At 39.6% G+C, this 18,883-nt stretch overlaps 1 protein-coding gene across 1 annotated transcript; it reads left to right on the forward strand.

Annotated features, from left to right (window-relative positions):
* The first annotated feature begins 87 nt into the window (after positions 1–87).
* On the forward strand, positions 88–11,027 carry slc2a1c (solute carrier family 2 member 1c). The gene is made up of 10 exons (XM_087780379.1): positions 88–102; positions 2,534–2,632; positions 4,118–4,278; positions 4,344–4,584; positions 7,367–7,529; positions 7,586–7,770; positions 8,916–9,017; positions 9,759–9,860; positions 9,946–10,149; positions 10,836–11,027. The coding sequence occupies exons 1-10, from the start codon at positions 88–90 to the stop codon at positions 11,025–11,027; spliced, it is 1,464 nt and encodes a 487-aa protein (XP_087636505.1).
* Positions 11,028–18,883: the final 7,856 nt, after the last annotated feature.

The raw sequence follows: 18,883 nt of genomic DNA on the forward strand, positions 1-18,883 counted from the left end.
ACATCCTTCTTGTTAACACTTTCTCTCTACTGTGTGCAGCAGACAACATTGAAGGCAACATCTTTCTACAAGAGCTCATCTTCTCAAATGGCAGCGCAGCAGGTATGTTGGTTTTCAACCATTTTTACCTTCAGGAAAAGTCGCACACTATTCAATGAGACACATCACTGCGAGGTGTGAAAACACGAGACACCACTTCTTCATGAAGTGAAGTTTCGCTGACAGGAGGGAAAGAGTCAATATTGGTTTTGTGAACGTCGAGGAGAAAACATTCTGGAAAAAACATTCTTTGCTGAACAAACGCTCCTGGTCGCTGGTCCAGGATCAGTCGTGATGATGTTTTGTCAAGTTTGAGAAATACTGCATTACTTTACTCAGCAAGTCACTACTGATGCCCAAACAACACGTTCTATACCTACTAAAGTAGTAGTACTATACCCCTCAACGAGGGTACTTCATAGAGGTAAATATCCATATACTTACGGTAAATAACGCAATATATTATTTCACAATACCGTATTTATATAACTGAATCGATTATTTAACATTTTATTTTGGCTTTCAAATAAGAATTAGATTTTAATGAAAGTTATTTTATTATTATTTTATTAGATTTTCATTTCCATTTTTTACAATGCAAATATCCACTGAATATACATTATTGTGTGGAAATTAACTTTCAGCAGTGATTACGTGCAGCTAAAGAGAGATTGAGATCCTTGGCGATGACTGAGGACGAGAGGATACAGGGAGTCCAGCAGCTTTTTAAAAGCTGATGTTTGGAGATATTTTGGTTTGAAAAAAAATGAAAGTAGTTACGTCTTCATCATGTGGTCTGTAAATACTACAACATCAGAGTCAAGTACTGGACAATACTACACATATATCCTTGTTACTGCACTATCACAACACCAGAGTCAAGTACTGGACAATACTACACATATATCCTTGTTACTACACTATCACAACACCAGAGTCAAGTACTGGACAATACTACACATATATACTTGTTACTGCACTATCACAACACCAGAGTCAAGTACTGGACAATACTACACATATATACTTGTTACTGCACTATCACAACACCAGAGTCAAGTACTGGACAATACTACACATATATCCTTGTTACTGCACTATCACAACACCAGAGTCAAGTACTGGACAATACTACACATATATACTTGTTACTACACTATCACAACACCAGAGTCAAGTACTGGACAATACTACACATATATACTTGTTACTACACTATCACAACACCAGAGTCAAGTACTGAAAAATACTAAACATATATAATTGTTACTACACTATCACAACACCAGAGTCAAGTACTGAAAAATACTAAACATATATACTTGTTACTACACTATCACAACACCAGAGTCAAGTACTGGACAACACTACACATATGTACTTGTTACTACACTATCACAACACCAGAGTCAAGTACTGGACAATACTACACATATATACTTGTTACTACACTATCACAACACCAGAGTCAAGTACTGGACAATACTACACATATGTACTTGTTACTACACTATCACAACACCAGAGTCAAGTACTGCACAATACTACACATATATTCTTGTTACTACACTATCACAACACCAGAGTCAAGTACTGGACAATACTACACATATATACTTGTTACTACTCTATCACAACACCAGAGTCAAGTACTGGACAATACTACACATATATACTTGTTACTACACTATCACAACACCAGAGTCAAGTACTGCACAATACTACACATATATTCTTGTTACTACACTATCACAACACCAGAGTCAATTACTGCACAATACTACACATATATTCTTGTTACTACACTATCACAACACCAGAGTCAAGTACTGGACAATACTATACATATATACTTGTTACTACACTATCACAAAACCAGAGTCAAGTACTGGACAATACTCCACATATATCCTTGTTACTGCACTATCACAACACCAGAGTCAAGTACTGCACAATACTACACATATATTCTTGTTACTACACTATCACAACACCAGAGTCAATTACTGCACAATACTACACATATATTCTTGTTACTACACTATCACAACACCAGAGTCAAGTACTGGACAATACTACACATATATTCTTGTTACTACACTATCACAACACCAGAGTCAAGTACTGGACAATACTATACATATATACTTGTTACTACACTATCACAAAACCAGAGTCAAGTACTGGACAATACTCCACATATATCCTTGTCATACAGTATAACAATATATCGTATCCTATCAACGTATTCTAGACAATACTAGTACTGAGAAGACATGAATCCACTTCTCGTGGCCTGGAGGGTTGATAGTACGATTCCTGGCCTGTTCTTAAGGTCATACTCGCCCCTCAAACCCTTAAAGTTGCACAATGAATACAAAAACTACTTTTAATCAAAGTTTCCAAAGCAAACAAATCTGGCTGCAGTCTTGGAATTTTAATATAAACAGCTTTTGTCTACAGAACTCAACTCACAGAATCAAGTTGCTTTCAGGGCCATCTGACCGCCACGCTCCTGATCTCCATCCTGGCAGTCGTGCTGGGCTCCCTGCAGATCGGCTACCACACAGGGAACGTCAACGCTCCGGCCAAGGTGAGCGGGATCCAGGAGCTGAAGGGGAACAACATGATGTCAATAATCCTTCTCGTCTCTCGTGACAAACAAAGGAACACGAGTCTGAGACAGAAACAAACAACAAACTCTTGCCGCGGGTCATTGTTTAGATCACGAATGGAGGAAAAAATTAATGCTCAACATTCAAACCTCCAGTCCGGCTCTGGATCATTTAACCCTTATGTTTGTCTCTGGGTCAAAGGTCAATGACCTCCCTGGCTCTCAGAAATACATATGCAGTGGTGGAGGTCGCTCACCTTGACCCAGAGACAACACAAGGGATACCACAAAGGTAAATATTAAGAATTCTGTGAAAAAAGGCAAAATCTCCTGATGTAAAGTTCTTCTAAAACTAGAACGTTTGCGTTTCACGAAGAAAAGTCAGCATGAATGCAGAATCTGCTGACAATACTTGAAAGTATTGGATTAGTATTCAAAGTACAAATGGAAACCGTTGAAATTATGGCATAAAGAACAAAGACTGAAATAAACTAAAAAAGGTTGCAAAGACAAAAAGAAAAAGAAGAATCCAAAGGAGAAGAAGAATAAGAAGAAAGAGAAGAAGATCAGAAGAAAAATTAAGTAGAATTTGTAGAAGTCGTAGAATTAGTAGTAAAAGTAGAAGAAGTAGAAGTCCAATTAGTTGTAGAAGTTCCAGTTTCTTTCAGGATCAACTTTAAAATTCTGGTTCTTACTTTCAGAGCTATTCATGGTCAGGCTCCTCCTTACATCACTGATCTGATCCAGCCTTACACCCCAGCTCGGTCTCTGAGGTCTGTGGATCAGAATCTACTTATGGTTCCACGCACACGGCTCAGGACCAGAGGAGAGAAATCTTTTCAGGCTGTTGCTCCTAAGCTTTGGAACAATCTTCCTCTCTCTTTGCGCTTGATGGAGTCTACTGACTCCTTTAAGAAACATCTTAAGACGTTTCTATTTGTTCAGGCTTTTCCTTGAATTTCTCGAACTCCTGTGTTGTTCTCGGTGTTGTCTTGATCTTTGAAGTATGTACTGTTTTGAGTATTGTTTTTGATTGTTAAAGCGCTTTGTGACCCTGGTCTCGAAAAGCGCTATATAAATATATATTACTTACTTACTTACTTACAAAAGTGTTTTTAAAGTTGAATGTAGTTTCTAGGTGTGAGTACATGAAAGTACCTTAAGGTCAAAGTGGAAAGAGTTAAAACATGAGATGAAGGCTTTTCCTCATTTGAGTGAATGGAGAAAGAAAGGGTAGAAAAAGAGGAATAGAGGAAAGAGTTGAAGGGATAAAAGAAAGCTAGAACATAGCTTGCATTTCGGGAACGAGACGAATTAATAAAAGTTTGAATGATTAAAATTGGATATAATTTGCAGGTTTGATGCGTCACAAAGTTAAGATGCCTTCAGCAATCACACAATCAAACCAATGGTTTGTATCTGGTCTTCAGAGTTAATCCGCCTCTTCTGTGTTCATTGATCCAGATCATCGAGGAGTTTTTCAATGAAACCTGGAAGGCCAGACACAACCAGTCGATGCCAGATCACACGCTCACACTTCTGTGGTCGTTCTCCGTCAGCGTCAAGGACTTCGGAGCCTTGTTGGGTTCGTTAGGAGTCAAATATCTGGCAGATTCTTACGGGAGGTCAGTCCTTGTTTTCGTAACTTTATTTATTCTGCGCACAATGATTCCATTTTCTGCTCCTTCAGGCGAAACTCCATCCTGATCGTCAACTGCCTCTCTGTGGTGGGGGCGGGTCTGATGTTCGCCTCCAAAGCCAGTGGTTCCTTCGAGGTTCTGATCCTGGGACGACTGGTGTTTGGATTGTTCTGTGGCCTGGTGATGAGCCTCAACCCCCTCTACATCCAGGAGGTGTCGCCCACCGACCTGAGGGGGGCTTTCGCCACCCTCAACCAGGTGTCCTTCGCCTCGGGGATCCTGGTGGGAATGGTACGTCTTCTGACTCGCGGGGAAGATGGAGGAAGAATTCGGCTCTGATTCTAGGACAGATCAGGGAGGAAATGAGTGGAGAAGACCGGGCTTTGCTGGAGGGTTATCAGGTCATCTGTGAGTTATCTGATTCGTCATGAATCAAGAAACAATAAAAGTCGTGACGGAGAACAAGTGAGAGGATCTTGAAACTGATCTTCCAGTGTATTCGACATACGTTCATGAACAGGAGCTAAAGTTTGATTTGAAGAAACCATCATAACAGGAACGAGAAGATGTTTATGTTCGTAAAGTACAATAATGTGCTTCGATTCTGACCTTTACAAACGTCTCATCACACATGTTGTCTCGCCATCATTCAGTCACTCTGTTTTAAATCTGTCGTCCATGACAGAAAAAATGTGTAATACTGTATATAGTTAATATCTACAGCGATACATTAATGGACACTGACCACAAACTGTTTCCTTCAACTGAGAAACATCTCTAAACTTAGGAAAATGTTGTCACAACATGATCTGGATCTTATAATCCATGTGTTTGTGTCGTTTATTCTATTGTATTGTAATTGTATTTATTTTCATGTCTAAACAAGAAGGATCGTCTCGCCTGCAGTTCATACAAAACTCTGCAGCCAGAATTCTGAGCCGCTCTAGAAGAACTCACATTTCTCCTTCAAACTCTTCACTGGCTGCCAGTTTCTTTCAGGATCAATTTAAAATTCTGGTTCTTACTTTCATATCTATTTATGGTCAGACCTTCCATCAGTGATCTGATCCAGACTTACACCCCAGCTCGGGCTCTTAGGTCTGTGGATCAGGATCTACTGATGGTTCCTGAACTTCCGGACCAGAGGAGAGAAATCCTTCCAGACCGTTGCTCCGAAGCTTTGGAACCATCTCTGTGTTTGATGATCTACTGACTCCTTCAAGAAACATATCTGTGTTTGATGATCTACTGACTCCTTCAAGAAACATATCTGTGTTTGATGATCTACTGACTCCTTCAAGAAACATATCTGTGTTTGATGATCTACTGACTCCTTCAAGAAACATATCTGTGTTTGATGATCTACTGACTCCTTCAAGAAACATCTGTGTTTGATGATCTACTGACTCCTTCAAGAAACATCTGTGTTTGATGATCTACTGACTCCTTCAAGAAACATCTGTGTTTGATGATCTACTGACTCCTTCAAGAAACATCTGTGTTTGATGATCTACTGACTCCTTCAAGAAACATCTGTGTTTGATGATCTACTGACTCCTTCAAGAAACATCTCTGTGTTTGATGATCTACTGACTCCTTCAAGAAACATCTATGTTTGATGATCTACTGACTCCTTCAAGAAACATCTGTGTTTGATGATCTACTGACTCCTTCAAGAAACATCTGTGTTTGATGATCTACTGACTCCTTCAAGAAACCTCTGTGTTTGATGATATACTGACTCCTTCAAGAAACATCTGTGTTTGATGATCTACTGACTCCTTCAAGAAACATCTGTGTTTGATGATCTACTGACTCCTTCAAGAAACATCTGTGTTTGATGATCTACTGACTCCTTCAAGAAACATCTGTGTTTGATGATCTACTGACTCCTTCAAGAAACATCTGTGTTTGATGATCTACTGACTCCTTCAAGAAACATCTATGTTTGATGATCTACTGACTCCTTCAAGAAACATCTGTGTTTGATGATCTACTGACTCCTTCAAGAAACATCTGTGTTTGATGATCTACTGACTCCTTCAAGAAACATCTGTGTTTGATGATATACTGACTCCTTCAAGAAACATCTGTGTTTGATGATCTACTGACTCCTTCAAGAAACATCTGTGTTTGATGATCTACTGACTCCTTCAAGAAACATCTGTGTTTGATGATCTACTGACTCCTTCAAGAAACATCTGTGTTTGATGATCTACTGACTCCTTTAAGAAACATCTGTGTTTGATGATCTACTGACTCCTTCAAGAAACATCTGTGTTTGATGATCTACTGACTCCTTCAAGAAACATGTGTGTTTGATGATCTACTGACTCCTTCAAGAAACATCTGTGTTTGATGATCTACTGACTCCTTCAAGAAACATCTCAAGACACTTTGATTCAAGCTTTTCCTTGATTCTCTGAGACTCTTGTGTTTGTCTCGGTGTACTCGGTTTTAAGTATATATTTTATTGGGTATTGTTTGATTGTTTATGCGCTTTGTGACCCTGGTCTGGAAAAGCTCTACAAATATTACTTACTTACTTACATGGTAAGAGGACATACAAGCGGACGATACGTTTTATTCCAACCCTGGAAGTAGGAACTACTTATGACTTCTTTTTTACTTGTGTGTCACACGTGAAGCAGCTTTTTAAAAAAATATTTTAAAATCAAAACATCTTCGCCATGTCACGGTTCACCTTCCATGGTCTGGTTGTTTTGTGGAATATTTTTTTGCGTAAAATACTACACATTTAAATATATAGTTTCAAGCTCCTCGTCTTTGTCCGTTTGTCTGTTACAAAACATTTACCTGAACAGAAAATAAACTTTAATACAACTTAAGTGGCGCCAACAGATCTGTTAGCTCCCATGATGCCTTTTTACAAGCGGCTGATTGGTCGTTACAATACTGTATTTAAAAGTCAACATCTATGTCAAAAGTGATCAACCACTTTGATTGGTTGGGCAGCAAAGCATTATGGGAGGTTCAGGTCACGTTACAATGAACCTGTCATGTTGTGATGTACTGATGATATCATTGACATGTTTGTGCGCAACATCTGCAGGTAGCTGGTCTGGAGTCAGTTCTAGGCACGGAGGAAAACTGGGCCATGATGTTGTCCCTGTCCCTCATCCCAGCCCTGATGCAGTACCTGATCCTGCCCTTCTGCCCGGAGAGCCCTCGATACTTGCTCATCAACAGAGGGGAAGAGGACGAGGCTCGGGCCGGTGAGACTCGAACCACTGACCCAGAGATGGCTTCGTCTGACTCGTCTGTCCGGCAGCTCTCCTGAAGCTCAGAGGAGGACCAGACAGAGTGAGGGCGGAGCTGGAGGAGATGAAGGACGAGGCGGCTCACACCCAGACCGGCCTCACCGTGAGGCAGTTCTTCAGGAGGAGGAGCTACAGGCAGCCCATCTTCATCGTCCTCATCGTCAACTTGGGAAGCCAGTTGTCGGGATTCAACGCGGTCAGTCTTCACTGAGCTACTTTTTTCAGAACTTGAACCGATTTTAAGTAGTACACGGAGCTCAGAAATCACTCAAAACGCTTTAGTACTACTTTAATAAACTAAAATGCCTCAAAGCATTAAGTGGAGCTGTTCAGGTCATTGTTGCTGGGACTGTTGTCGAGAGGGATGAACCTCATATGCAGTGTCAAGTTAAAATATACATTGTACTACTCTGCGGGGCTACGTGGTACTACTCCTCGGGGCTACGTGGTACTACTCTGAGGGGCTCTGTGGTACTATTCAGCAGGGCTCCATGCTGCTACTCTGCGGGGCTACATGGTACTACTCTGAGGGGCTCTTTGGTACTATTCAGCGGGTCTACGTGGTACTACTCTGTGGGGCTACGTAGGTACTACTCTGAGGGGCTCCGTGGTACTATTCAGCAGGGCTCCATGGTACTACTCTGAGGGGCTCCGTGGTACTATTTAGCGGGGCTCCATGGTACTACTCTGAGGGGCTCTGTTGCATTGTTGAGATTTTTCATTGACAAAATTAAATTGATCAAAGAGAAAATCTCTCCCCCTTTGTTTGGAACCCCTACTGTCTCTGAGCCCCTCTCCTCCTCTTGGTCTTCCTTCACTGCTGTATCTTTGGGTGATATTTCGGCACTAGTGAACAAGATGAAACCCTCCTCTTGCTCAGATGACATCCTTCCTTGTAGGCTTTTTATCAAAGTATTTGATATAATTGGCCCCTGGGTTACCAATATGGTGAACCTCTCCCTTTCCACAGGGGTTTTTCCCAATGCATTTAAACATGCCATTGTGGAGCCTCTGCTCAAAAAAACAGGCTTAGACCCAACTGACCTCAGTAATTTCAGGCCTATTTCTAAGCTCCCTTTCTTGTCCAAGATCTTGGAGAAGGTGGTGTTTGAGCAACTATCTTTGTTCCTGGATCAGAGCGACATCCATGAGAAGTTTCAGTCTGGCTTCCGTAAACATCACTCTACGGAGACTCTCTCTGAGGGGCTCCGTGGTACTACTCTGAGGGGCTCTGTGGTACTACTCTGTAATACTACTCCGCCAGCCGCACCCAGTTAATGTGCCTTATAGATGAAAATATATGGTAAATGTGTTAAAATATAAAGGTTCTTCTTCTTCCAGATCATCAACTATTCCACGAAAATGTTTCAGGCCAAGTTTGAAGAGGCCAAGTTCCTGACCCTGGGCGTCGGAGCCGTCAACGTGACTTTCACTTTGGTGGCTGTGAGTACTGTTAGATTAAAAATTATTATACACTATACGTATACGCCATACTTAAATTAACGCTAAAAGATAATCAAAATATAAAGTATAAATTACTCGCTTGATCTAAGAGTGGGAAAATTTGAAATACACATTCACAATCAACATTTCACTGTCTTCACTGGTTAAGATCAAAGAACGAAGCTGGACACAATTAGGAGGGGGGGGCTGAAAGACAGAGGCCCCCACCCGAGAACATTTAAATCTTAGATGGCAAGAAGGGAGTTAGGAAGTTCGCTATGCGGGTGATCGAGTCACAGGCAACTTGAAAGAACCATTTGCCGGAAAGAGTCGACACCCTGTGCGGGAAATTTGCTTTAAATATCGCGATGTTTCTACAGCTCGAGACCGTTTCTCCCGGGGCTATTGAACTGTTGTTGTTGAGTTGCCGGAAGAAAGTGCGTCTGATCGATCGTAAAGCTTGTATTTTGTTTGACTTGAAGCGGCGAATAAACGACTCGTGACACTCTGCATTGACCGTTTCTCTCCACAAACTGAAGTATTAAGACCCGGTTAACAGGAAGTGACGGCATGTTGGAGGGACTGGAACGGACTCCAGTTTTGACCGTTTTAGTACCTGAGGAGTTGTCGCAGTGAAACGTTGTATAAAAGTGTGTTTCCGACTGTAGTCAGAGGCAGGAGAGTCTGTTTACACTTCAAGCATCAAGCGTCCATGTTGAGAAGTTAAGAAATGTCTTGCAGTTCTTCCTCATGGAGCGAGCCGGGAGGAGGAAGCTGCTGCTGACCGGCTTCATCTCCATCGCCGTCTGCAACTTACTGATGACTGTGGTGGACTCTCTGCTGGTGTGTGCGCGTGTGCGTGTGTGTGTGTGTGTGTGTGTTAGCTTTGCTACACAAGCATCAGCTGAGTCTCCTTCTCTGTGCTCAGCATATAGTCCCGGATCTACGCAGCGTTCAGGTCCTTCTGGTCTTCTGCCTGATCTCGGCCTACGAGCTGGGCCCCGGTCCCATATCCTGGTTCATCGCCGCCGAGCTGTTCGACCAACCGGGGAGACCCATCGCCATGTCCTTCACCAGCATGTTGAACTGGGGAGGGAAGTTCGTCCTGGCGCTGCTCTTCCCTCCACTACTGGTGCGTCCATCATCCATCATGGTTTCATCGATCGAGTCTTAAAACACGATCGAGCTACGAGTGAAGAAAAAACTATTTTTAATGCTGAAAATGAAGACATGGTTGTCTTTAGATTTATGATGCATGTCAGACCTATTTTTGGGTGAAAAGGAAACTTTCTGAATAAAAAAGAAAACTTGAGATCATCAGGCTAACAGCATATAATATAATATATATATATTATAATATATATAATATAAGAAATATTTGTGTGAAATATTAGAGGAAAAAAGATTAAATTGTAAGATGTAAAAATGTGTTAATAGTAAAATAATACAAAACAATAATGATGGTAACAGGAAATTAAACTATATATGAAATAGGGGTCACAGGCAATATACAGAACATTGAATAATAGTTCAAAAAATATATGTAGTATTTAATAGTTACTTTCAGTTATTCTTTGTCGGATCATGGTTCGCTTTTTGCATCTTTGAATTTTCTTTTTCCTCCTTAAATAATCATGAGATATTTTATTATATTGTGAGTTTTCTTTTAAGATTTTTTCATGATTTTTCACACCTAAAAATGACAATTAATTAAAAACAACGAAAAGTACAAGTAGATTGTTGACGTCACAGATCGATTGTTAATCCTGTGACACGTTTTCATCCAATCGTGTTGTAAGAAAGTGTTTGTTTTCACAGAAGATTTGTGGCGCGTATGTTTATCTCTTCTTCATGACGGTGGCTTCGCTCGCCTTCGTCTTCACCTGGTTTCGTCTGCCGGAGACAAGAGGACGCACGTTCGACGACATCGCCGACGAGTTCCGAGGAGCACAAAACATCCTGATGCACAACAAGCCCGGATTCAACACCTTCACCTCACCGGACTTCTAAAGGTGTGTTTAGATCGTGGAGGAGAATCTTCAAGCGTTGATGGTGACCTGAGAACAATACTCAAAGTATTTTCCAGCAGTAGTTTTGAGAACTTAATATCTTCTGGATATTTCAATCTTCCACCTAAATTCCACCCACAAACTCCAGCCTGAAGAGCAATAAAGAACATTTTCATGGGTCGACCAGGGACGAGGATTCTCACGTGACCTTTTGACCTCAAGTTGATTTTCAGTTTTCCATGTGTATTGAAGACGCCTCACTCGATTGTGTTTGTGTATAAACAGCAACTATGTAAACTATGTTGTATCTTACAAAATATTATTCTGGGGCATTTTTTCAAATGTCAAGTTGTTAAAGAAATAGAGCCCAGTCGCACAATAGCAACGTTTAAGGACTGTGAAGTCGTTACTGTATTTAAATGTAAATGAAGTATAGAAATAAAACACTTTCAACACTCAGAACATGATATCCTGCCTTGCTTTTGTCGAAATAGATAAACACAATATTCTTCACAGGAAATGAAATGTATTATTTGTGATACCAAATTCAAACGTTCAGTGTAGAGCAATAGAAAAAGGTAACAATGTTTTTTTTTGTTTTAAATTTAATTCTACAAAAATGCTGGATCATTGTCTGGTAAAAAAACGAATAAACAGCACCATCTATGGGCAGAAATATTAATTACATCTATCGGAAAAACGCGCTCGTTATCAAAGTGGATTTACGGAGCATTTAAAAATATATATTAAAAGATGTTTCCTTTTTCCTTTATTTGATTCAATTGTTGTTGTTTGTTTTGAGGGGGTGTTGAATTATATATTTTACTTTTAAATACACACAATTGTGGATTCATGTTCTACACAATCTTGTGTGAATCTTATATTTTGATGTTAATGCGAGTGAAAATTTTAATTTAAATAAAGTGTAAAAACAGATGAGTATATTAGTCGTTTTAATATATTATAATAAAGTATTGATATATTATATTGTAAACAATAGACAGAGAACAAAACGCTCTTCAGGGCTATGGTTTAATTCTCTTCAAGGTGCATTACTCTTACAGTGTCAGCAGGGGGAGACTGCGTTCAGAAAATCTTCTGTTCCATTTGAAGTACCAGGTCTTTTTAGGCATTATTAGAATGAATTTTATTTATAAAAGAAGAGGGAAATAATGCATTTGTTCTTTATTTTTTGCAATGGAATATTTTATATTTTATACCAGAATCACAAACTGCTTTCTTGCCTTTAACGCAAGAACAAAATGTATCGTGTTGAAGTGGAAACAATGACAGAATCAGACATTTCTGGAGCTAAATATACTGTATATATATATATTATGAATAGGATTTACTCCGGGCACTCCGGTTTCCTCCCCGCTGACCCCATAAGGGAATAAGTGGCGGAAAATAAATGAATTCCATATATATTTTAATATATATTATTTAGATATTTCATAGTGAGAAAAAGCAAAACCTAACAAGTGTTAAAGATGTTATAATCAAGGTCATGAAAAGGTCATATATATATAAAAATATGGAACAAATGGGATATAATATCATATCAGAGCTGGAGCTTAAGATACATGTTACATATTACATTGAAAAAAGGTGAATTCAAGGTGTTGAACAAATGTGTTGCTAACTTGAAGGTCTTTTGCACAAACTATAGAATCGTCATTTGCACAGAAAAACCCACGAAGAGCAAAAGCGAAGCTTCCTTTCAGAGGAAATCTCACCCACACACACACACACACACACACACACACACACACACACACACACACACACACACACACACACACACACACACACACACACACACACACACACACACACACACACACACACACACACACACACACACACACACACACACACACACACACACACACACACACACACACACACACACACCTGCCGTCAACCACACGAGGAGATGTTATCACGCTCCTGACTTGACCTTGTTTGACACGAGTGTGAACCATCACAGCAGGTGCAGCTCAAACATCTATATATGAAACTGATGTTTTTAAACCATCTATTTTATCAGAACATACACACGGATGATGTTGAAATACCTTTTAGAAGTAAATATAATTATATTGAAATAGTACACGAGGAAATAAATAATGAAATAGTTAAATAAATTAAAATAAATTAAATAAAGCAACCATTTGTGAAATATGCAATTAAATTGGTATTATTTAAGGCTTATATAACAAATGGACGAGTGTGTGAATGGTTGTGTCTCTGTTGTGCCCGTGACACACTGGAGTTCTGTCCAGGGTGTCCCCCGTCTCTTGCCCGAAGATTCTGGGATTCCCCCCGCAACCTTAATAAGGAAATAAGCAAATTAATTCTGGATTTATTCATGTGTTTTTACTCTCTTTTAATTATTTACTGAGTTTTACTTTAATGTTTTTTTAACTGAACAGAATATATAGTGTATATTATCATATTGTTGTATGAAAACACAACATATTAGCAGGTAAAGTGATGAATAAATATGAAAACATAAAAGAGTTGATAGTGTTTGGCCGGAGAACACAAAGGTTCTTCAATCTTCCTCGCTCTCGCAAGAACCGGTTCATGGATGACTAAAATATTTAGTGCGAGTGGTTGTCTGCATCCCTGATAGAACAGGTGGGCTGTCCAGGGTGTCCCCGCCCCTCAACACAGGATGCTGGGATGAACTCCAGCAGTAGAAGTTAGTGGTTGAAATTTGAAATCATTCTTGATAACAAATATGATAAAACACGTTTTGTTACCAATAATTGGTCAACATGAGCAAAAAAACACAAAACCATCAACATTTCCTTCAAGTATTATAGCTCCTCCCCATTTGTTTAGGCCACGCCCACCTCTGCACGATCAGCTGACAAACGCAGCATAGATTGAGACCTGTCACTCACACGTCAACATGATGCGTCTGATGGTCTTCAGTTACTTGACAGGTACCATCAACTATATTTCTATATCCTTGTGTATCCATGAATCTCTCCTCATGTGTCGTCCCTCACAGGTCTGAGTCTGAGTCTTGACGTCCGTCAGTCGCCCACAGAGCTGATCGCAGCGTCTGGTGAAAAGGTTCTGATATCATGTCAACATCAGATCGTGAACTACGACAGGATACTGTGGTACCAGCAGTTGTATGGAGAGACAGAGATAAAGCTGATTGGATATTTATACATTAAAGATGCGACAATAGAAGAGAACTTCAAGAACCAGTTCATCATCTCAGGAGACTCCAGTGAAAACACAGTAAAGAAGAGTTCACTACAACTTCAAGTCAAACCAGAACACAAGGCTTTCTACTTGTGTGCAGCCAGCTACACACAGTGTGTTGATTTATTTCACAGCCACACACAAAGTCACTCGTCTGACATCTGTTCATATCACTCCATCATTTAAACCTCCTGCTCACTTCAGGGACTCAGATAATTATGTTGTCATATTTAACTTGAAATGTTTTCGACAGAAGATCAAAGACGTCCGAGTGTGTGTATAAAAATATACATTAAATAACTACAGCTCAGATTTAACAAACCAAGTGTGTCTGAAACTTGATCATTGACCTTCAAGGGTGATAACAGAGCATGACATGTTTTATTTCATCCATAAATGATTAAACTCTGAGCCAATAACACACACAAACACACACACACCTCAAATAATGACTTGACCGGTTGGATGTGGCCCCCAGACCTGCTCTTAAACACACTCTATGCACTAAAGTTTGCACAAGTTCACACTGAAAGTTGATTGACGGACAACGATTTGATTGACAGACAACGATTTGCCTGAACTCATGTTTCGTCGACAACATCATCACAACAGTGGTCACATGAATCTTGACGAAGTCGTAACTGCTTTCATTAGTTTTCAAACCAAAATATGTCCAAACATCAGCTTTAAAAGCTGCTGGACTCACTGTATCCTCTCATCCTCAGTCGTAACTGCTTTCATTCAGTTTCAAAACAAAATATGTCCAACCATCAGCTTTAAAAGCTTCTGGACTCACTGTATCCTCTCGTCCTCAGTCATCGCCGGGATCTTGTGCTATTTCATTCATCCTTTAGCTGTAGATGACGTGATGAGTGCTGCCATCTAGAGGCCAGACGTTTAATTGAGACACAAGATAAACAAACAGCCTAAATATGTTTGCTTGTTGATTGTAAATTTAAAAAAATCGCACTATTATCTATGACTTTATTGAAAAATAAACAAAAACTATTATTAAAATAAAATGAGATTTGAAAGCCAAAAATGTATATCATAATAATCTTAAATATAGATACACTATCATGAATAAATAACTTGTGTTGTTAAAGGGACTAATATTTTCTGACACTAAAGTCATGAGGCGTCCTGTGATTATGAATGTATCTTTTTTCCTCTAGAGTCTGTCCCATCTAGCAAGGAAAGAAGCTACATTTACTCTCGCCTATGAACCACCAATAAGGAAGTCAACTGAAAAACAATGTTGCATCATGGTCTTGACGCCCATCAAAGCTCCTCCCGTCATCACTTCTAACAAGAGCGACATGGATTGAGACCTGTCACTCACACGTCAACATGATGCGTCTGATGGTCTTCAGTTACTTGACAGGTACCATCAACTATATTTCTATATCCTTGTGTATCCATGAATCTCTCCTCATGTGTCGTCCCTCACAGGTCTGAGTCTGAGTCTTGACGTCCGTCAGTCGCCCACAGAGCTGATCGCAGCGTCTGGTGAAAAGGTTCTGATAACATGTCAACATCAGATCGTGAACTACAACAGGATACTGTGGTACCAGCAGTTGTATGGAGAGACAGAGATAAAGCTGATTGGATATTTATACTCTAAAGATGCTACAATAGAAGAGAACTTCAAGAACCAGTTCATCATCTCAGGAGACTCCAGTGAAAACACAGTAAAGAAGAGTTCACTACAACTTCAAGTCAAACCAGAACACAAGGCTTTCTACTTGTGTGCAGCCAGCTACACACAGTGTGTTGATTTATTTCACAGCCACACACAAAGTCACTCGTCTGACATCTGTTCATATCACTCCATCATTTAAACCTCCTGCTCACTTCAGGGACTCTTCAGAATCATACTTTCATATCGACGTCGCCTTCACGAGGAAATGAAAAAACTCCACTTGATCACAAACTAACACCCGAGTCTTGCTCAACAGTTCTGAGGCACGGTTCAAACCTGGTTCTTTAGTGTTCAAAACTAGATGTCCAGGTTATAAACGCTCAAGTTACTTCATTTTTGTAAGTGTACTTTCGTGTAAAAGTATTTCACCGTTTGTACAATATGACAGTAAATGTTCAGTTATTTCTGACAATGAGATCTAACTTTAATATTTTAAGGTTAAAACAGATCATTTTGAAAAATAAGAGCTCAGAAGAACATACAGAAACAAAGGACTAGTTAGATCTTGGAATCTTTAAATAATTAACTATGTTAACAAGTTAGTATTACTTCACTGGATCACTAGTGTTTGACTAGATCAGAAGTTAGTATTACTTCACTGGATCACTAGTGTTTGACTAGATCATAAGTTAGTATTACTTCACTGGATCACTAGTGTTTGACTAGATCAGAAGTTAGTATTACTTCACTGGATCACTAGGGTTTGACTAGATCACAAGTTAGTATTACTTTACTGCATATACTGAGCTAAGTCAGCGCCGGCAAGACGCGTAACCATAGCCGCACAGTTCACAGACGGACGGAGACGTAAACAACAACGAGACATAGAAGTACAAATTGACAACTTTACAGAACGTGACACTGATTGGTCGAAGTGTGTATTTAAGAAATGATTGTTTTATACAATAAATAATTATAAATTATCAGTGACAATATCACGATGTCGATATTTTTTTGATATATCGTGCAGCCCCATGTTTTTATTGGGATATATGGTCACGCCAGTCACATGAAGTTAACATACCAATACTTAAGATTGAAAATATTGTTTCTGGTCCCCCCTGGTGTTAGCACAGTGCGACTGCAATGATTTTGGCTTCAACGTTGGTCATTTAAACACGATTGTATTCAATGTTCCTGGTGAGGATGTCATCAGTTAGATTCTAACCCCTTGATCAAGATGTTCAAAACATTATGACCAGAAGTTCCGTGTGCGACTAGTAAACATCGTAGGGTTATGCAGACCATCATGCAACTGTTGTGACTTAGGCCCCTCCCCCTTTTTAACAAGGCCCGCCCAACTCTGGACTAACTTCAACTTCATGTCGAGGATCACGTCGTCCTCTCAGCAGGTGTGTGACGAGACCTGTCACTCACACGTCAACATGATGCGTCTGATGGTCTTCAGTTACTTGACAGGTACCATCAACTATATTTCTATATCCTTGTGTATCCATGAATCTCTCCTCATGTGTCGTCCCTCACAGGTCTGAGTCTGAGTCTTGACGTCCGTCAGTCGCCCACAGAGCTGATCGCAGCGTCTGGTGAAAAGGTTCTGATATCATGTCAACATCAGATCGTGAACTACGACACCATACTGTGGTACCAGCAGTTGTATGGAGAGACAGAGATGAAGCTGATTGGATATTTATACCTTAAAGATGCAACAATAGAAGAGAACTTCAAGAACCAGTTCATCATCTCAGGAGACTCCAGTGAAAACACAGTAAAGAAGAGTTCACTACAACTTCAAGTCAAACCAGAACACAAGGCTTTCTACTTGTGTGCAGCCAGCTACACACAGTGTGTTGATTTATTTCACAGCCACACACAAAGTCACTTGTCTGACATCTGTTCATATCACTCCATCATTTAAACCTCCTGCTCACTTCAGGGACTCTTCAGAATCATACTTTCATATCGACGTCGCCTTCACAAGGAAATGAAAAAACTCCACTTGATCACAAACTAACACCCGAGTCTTGCTCAACAGTTCTGAGGCACGGTTCAAACCTGGTTCTTTAGTGTTCAAAACTAGATGTCCAGGTTATAAACGCTTGAGTTACTTCATTTTTGTAAGTGTACTTTCATGTAAAAGTATTTCATTGTACTTAATTCATCTAAATGTATTAATACTTATGCCTCACATTCTCTTCTTCACCGTTTGTACAATACGACAGTAAATGTTCAGTTATTTCTGAAAATGAGATCTAACTTTAATATTTTAACGTTAAAACAGATCATTTTGAAAAATAAGAGCTCAGAAGAACATACAGAAACAAAGGACTAGTTAGATCTTGGAATGTTTAAATAATTAACTATGAACTGAACTAGCTCATTTGAAAATTGGTGAACTGAACTTTGAACTAGTTCACATAGAACATGAACTTTCCCCAACACTGGCTGTGAAACACTGATCATATTTGAGACGATTCTTAATTCATTATTTCCTTCACTTAAAGAGCTCCACAGACCAAACACAGGCGTCCAATCACAGCAGCCCGTGTTGAAAAGAAAAGTTACTTATTTACGACAGAGAACTTTGACCCAAGAGTTCTGAATCAATGACAAAACTGTTGCTAAAAACAAAAGTGTTTTATCTGAGAAGTTATTAATAATGTCTACTATGTTCTATAACATCTCAGGTACAAACATTCTTATTCCAAACCAGGGCAGCACGATATTGGAAATGAGTGCGATATTTGTGTCTTGAATTGTGATATCAATATTAATGCAGTATTTGTTTCTTTCAGCTAAAAATGTAGCCGCGCTCACGTGCAGCCGCGAATACTGTTTGAAGTTCACCATCTTCTAAGAAAACAACTGAGACGAGATGAAAAGTTCTTACAATATGTTGCTTTAACAAAGGAGGTTGAAAGAGACGAGTGACTGGATCACTAGTGTTTGACTAGATCATAAGTTAGTATTAC

Source organism: Callionymus lyra, chromosome 18 (genome assembly GCF_982586985.1).
Source record: "Callionymus lyra chromosome 18, fCalLyr1.hap1.1, whole genome shotgun sequence".
Classification (NCBI taxonomy): Eukaryota; Metazoa; Chordata; class Actinopteri; order Syngnathiformes; family Callionymidae; genus Callionymus; species Callionymus lyra.

Excerpts from the sequence above, each read along its gene's own strand:
- slc2a1c (XM_087780379.1), top strand. Across the intron at positions 9,018-9,758 it reads TGACTTTCACTTTGGTGGCT|TTCTTCCTCATGGAGCGAGC; the intron begins GTGAGTACTGTT and ends AATGTCTTGCAG. Across the intron at positions 10,150-10,835 it reads TGCTCTTCCCTCCACTACTG|AAGATTTGTGGCGCGTATGT; the intron begins GTGCGTCCATCA and ends TTGTTTTCACAG.